Below are 3,505 nucleotides of genomic sequence, written 5' to 3'. Positions count from 1 at the left end.
TCTGTGAGGGACAAACATTGAAAAAACATGTATCATTTTTGTGCATCTTCACTGAATTGCTTGACCTTATACTGATAATAACAAAGGTTTAAGGTCATTATAAACAACTTTTGAATATAATAAACATGCTTCTGAGTACTTTGTTTCTCCATTTAAAAAAAGGAAACAGTTTTACATTCACAGTAGTGTGAATAGTACAGCATAAAGATTTTTGCCCTCACCTTATGCATTTCAGAGTAACTAGAAAACATGCCAGCACTCTCTAAGGCTTAATTATGCATTTCCTGAAAACAAAGAAACTCCCCTATGCAATCCCAACACAACTAAGAAAAATACTTTATGCTATTTATCATTAGGGGCATTTTACATTTTGAAAATTGTCCTCTAATGGTATTTTGTGACAATTGGTCTTCTAAGTAGAAAAATATTCTCTGCAAGCATGTTGCCCTGCTTGAGTAGAGACACAAGGGGACAATGCACCTGTACTGAGTTACTGAGAGGAGTCAGCCCTGCAGCTGTGCTCAGCCTACCACATTCACTGCTGATTTGCATGTTCCAGAGAGCACAGCCCCTGCCCTGAAGACTTATTAATGGACTGGTCACAGCCAGTGCAAGAGTCAGTCCCAGGCAGGACACAGCATGAACATGAGGGGCCCCACTCAGCTCCTGGGGCTCTTGCTGCTCTGGCTCCTAGGTAAGGAAGAAGACCACTAAGAATTGACTCAGTCAGTATGAAAGTACTGCCTGGTCAGTCAGGAAAGTACTCTGGTAACTTGATTAATTGCATTTACATTTGTTTTTTATGTTTCCTATTTTAGGTGTCAGTTGTGATATTCAGATGACCCAGTCTCCATCCTTCCTGTCTGCATCTCTAGGAGACAGAATCACCATCACTTGCAGAGCGAGTCAGGGCATTAGCAATTGGTTATCCTGGTATCAGCAGAAACCAGGGAATCCCCCTAAGCACCTGATCTATTATGCTTCCAGTTTGCAGTCTGGGGTCCCATCAAGGTTCAGTGGCAGTCGATCTGGGACAGATTACACTCTCACTGTCAGTAGCCTTCAGCCTGAAGATCCTGCAATTTATTTCTGTCTACAGTATGACAGTTATCCTTCCCACAGTGTTACAAGTCATAACAAAAACCACCCAGGGAAACAGATGTGTAAGACTGAGCTCTCCCAGTTGTTTCTATATTCTGAGAGGTCTCTATCTGTTTAGAGTGTTTCTGAGAATTTCCCAGGTTTTGAATGCCATTATAAGATTTTGAGAGAGGAGGTCATGAAGGCTCCTTAGAACCCTCTTTCTTTACTTTTCATCTGCCAAAACAGCACAGACATGACATTGTCTCCACTGATTTCATTACGGGAAAAAGTCAGCCTATTTGAAGAGTCTGTATTAAGAGAATTGATATTCATAGAGCAAATGGGAAACCACTCTAGATTTTTTCCCCCCAATCAGGAATTCTGTCCATTCAGATATTTATAATTTAAACCACAGCTTTCAAAGCCCTGAGTATGTCATTCAGGGAAGCAGACACTAGAGGCTGGGGATTCTCTGATCTTTCAGAAACAGAGTGAAACTACCTTTGAAGGTATACAGAGTCTAGTCTAACCATGTGATTCTCACACCAGTCTAGGAAGCCAGAGATGGGAATGCTGATGCTCTCATCTAATGCTGCACCTCTTCAGGTAGCTCTCCAGTCATCACCTCAATTCACATGTCTGTCTGCAGGTATCAGTGATCCTTGAATCACCCTCTTGACTATCAAGTCTTATGGGAGATCCCTCACTGAATGACTGTCCAGAAAACCAGAAATGTTAAATGGGTTTAGAAAAATGTGATGGTGATGATGAGGAATTGATAGCTGACAATTCAATGTGGTCAATATTTATACCAAATTACAAACTAGTGATGACCCTTGGAAACACTTGAATGTACTTTTAGGGATTACCATCAAGTCTGCATTGAAGCAAGAAAACTTCACTGAGTCATAGTTGAACAAAATAAAAAAATCCTATGAAAAATATATCATTTGACAATGAAATGAAAAATCTTTCTTGACAAGAAGCAAGACAAAAACAACAAGAAAACCTAACATTTTTCTTCAATATGAAAGGTTCTTGTTACTCCAAATTTATGCAGAAGTCAGCAGCATGATCAGTTGGTAAGGATACATGAGCTAAATAGCAAACCCACACTCCATTTACTGAATGAGAATCTTTGTTTAACAAAGTAACAGGTGATCAGATGTTTAAGAAAGTATGTTTTAGGTGTTTTTTTTTTTATTCAGGTAAAGAGATTTATTTTTTCTGAAGGAGGCTATTGAAGAAAATTCCAAATGAAAACCGTATGTTCAAAATACACTCAGATGTATTATCTAGTCAATGCAACATTACATTGCAAGCATTGTGAAGATTGTAAAGGTTGACAAATATAACTATCTGTTCATCATATTATTTGATGTGTAAATAGTGTAAAGGTTTTTAATAAACTTTAGTACCTACCAAAGTGCAAAAATAAATTAAAAGTGTATAAACCCACTTCAGACATTTCTGAACTTAAATTCAACACATAGTCATCTTTGGAGAGGTTTCACCACTTAGCTTGCTTTGGAGAGGTTGTTTGCTCCTGCAATCTGACATTAAAATATGGTGCCAGGGGAGTCATAGCCCTTCAGCTTTGTCTTCTTGCTTTATTTTAAAACTGTAGGGTACAATTCAGGGTTAGGAATACAAATATTCATTGTGTAGGTACCCTTGTTGATTAAGTGTGTCCCCTCTTCGCCAGGCAGATATCGACTACTGTTAATCCCACCCCCATAGTTTCCCTCTACTGTCAATCATTTTCTTACAGTATTATGGTAGTTGTTCAAGGTCCACTTATGAGTGAGAATATGTGGTACTCATATCTTTGTTTCTGTGAAAGATCACCTAATTCCATTCAGGTGCTGTGAAGTTCATGACTTTGGTCTTTATGGCTGCATAATATTTCATTGTGTATATGGACCACATTTTTTATCCTGTCCTCTTTTGATGGGCAGCGAAGTTGGTTCCATGTTCTTACTATTGTGTACAATGCTGCGATAAACATACATGCACAGGTATATTTTTTAGAGAGTGAACTGAGTTCTTCTGGGTGTATTCCCAGGAGGGGGAATGCAGGATCAATTTTTAGAACTTTTAGGCATTGCCAAACTGATTTCCACAGAGGATATACTAGTTTACACTACCACAAACAGTGTAGAAGTGTTCCCTTTTTTTGCCATATCCTCTCCAGCATCTGTTATTTTTTAAATTATTGATTATGGCCATTCTGACGAGAGTTAGGTGGTATATCAGTGTAGTTTTAATTTGCAACTTGTTGATGACTAGTGAGGCTGAATGTTTTTTCATGTATCTGTTAGCTGCTCATATGTCTTCCTTTGAGAAGTGTCTATTAATATATTTTGCCCACTTTATAATGGGGTTGGGTTTTGGGGTTTTGTTTTTTTGTTGTTGTTTTGGT

At 38.3% G+C, this 3,505-nt stretch overlaps 1 gene segment (V, D, J or C); it reads left to right on the top strand.

Moving 5' to 3' along the window:
- Window positions 1-623: 623 nt before the first annotated feature.
- Window positions 624-1,163, top strand: LOC103263552 (the record flags this gene model as incomplete). The annotated part of the segment is given in 2 exon segments: window positions 624-694; window positions 819-1,163. Coding segments are annotated over 2 exon segments (400 nt in total), but the record flags the coding sequence as incomplete, so codon positions are not given.
- Between the last annotated feature and the right edge of the window lie 2,342 nt (window positions 1,164-3,505).

Source organism: Carlito syrichta, unplaced genomic scaffold (assembly GCF_000164805.1).
Source record: "Carlito syrichta isolate Samal-C Ts95f unplaced genomic scaffold, Tarsius_syrichta-2.0.1 Scaffold3127, whole genome shotgun sequence".
Taxonomy (NCBI): Eukaryota; Metazoa; Chordata; class Mammalia; order Primates; family Tarsiidae; genus Carlito; species Carlito syrichta.
This window is presented reverse-complemented; position numbering and strand designations above follow the sequence as displayed.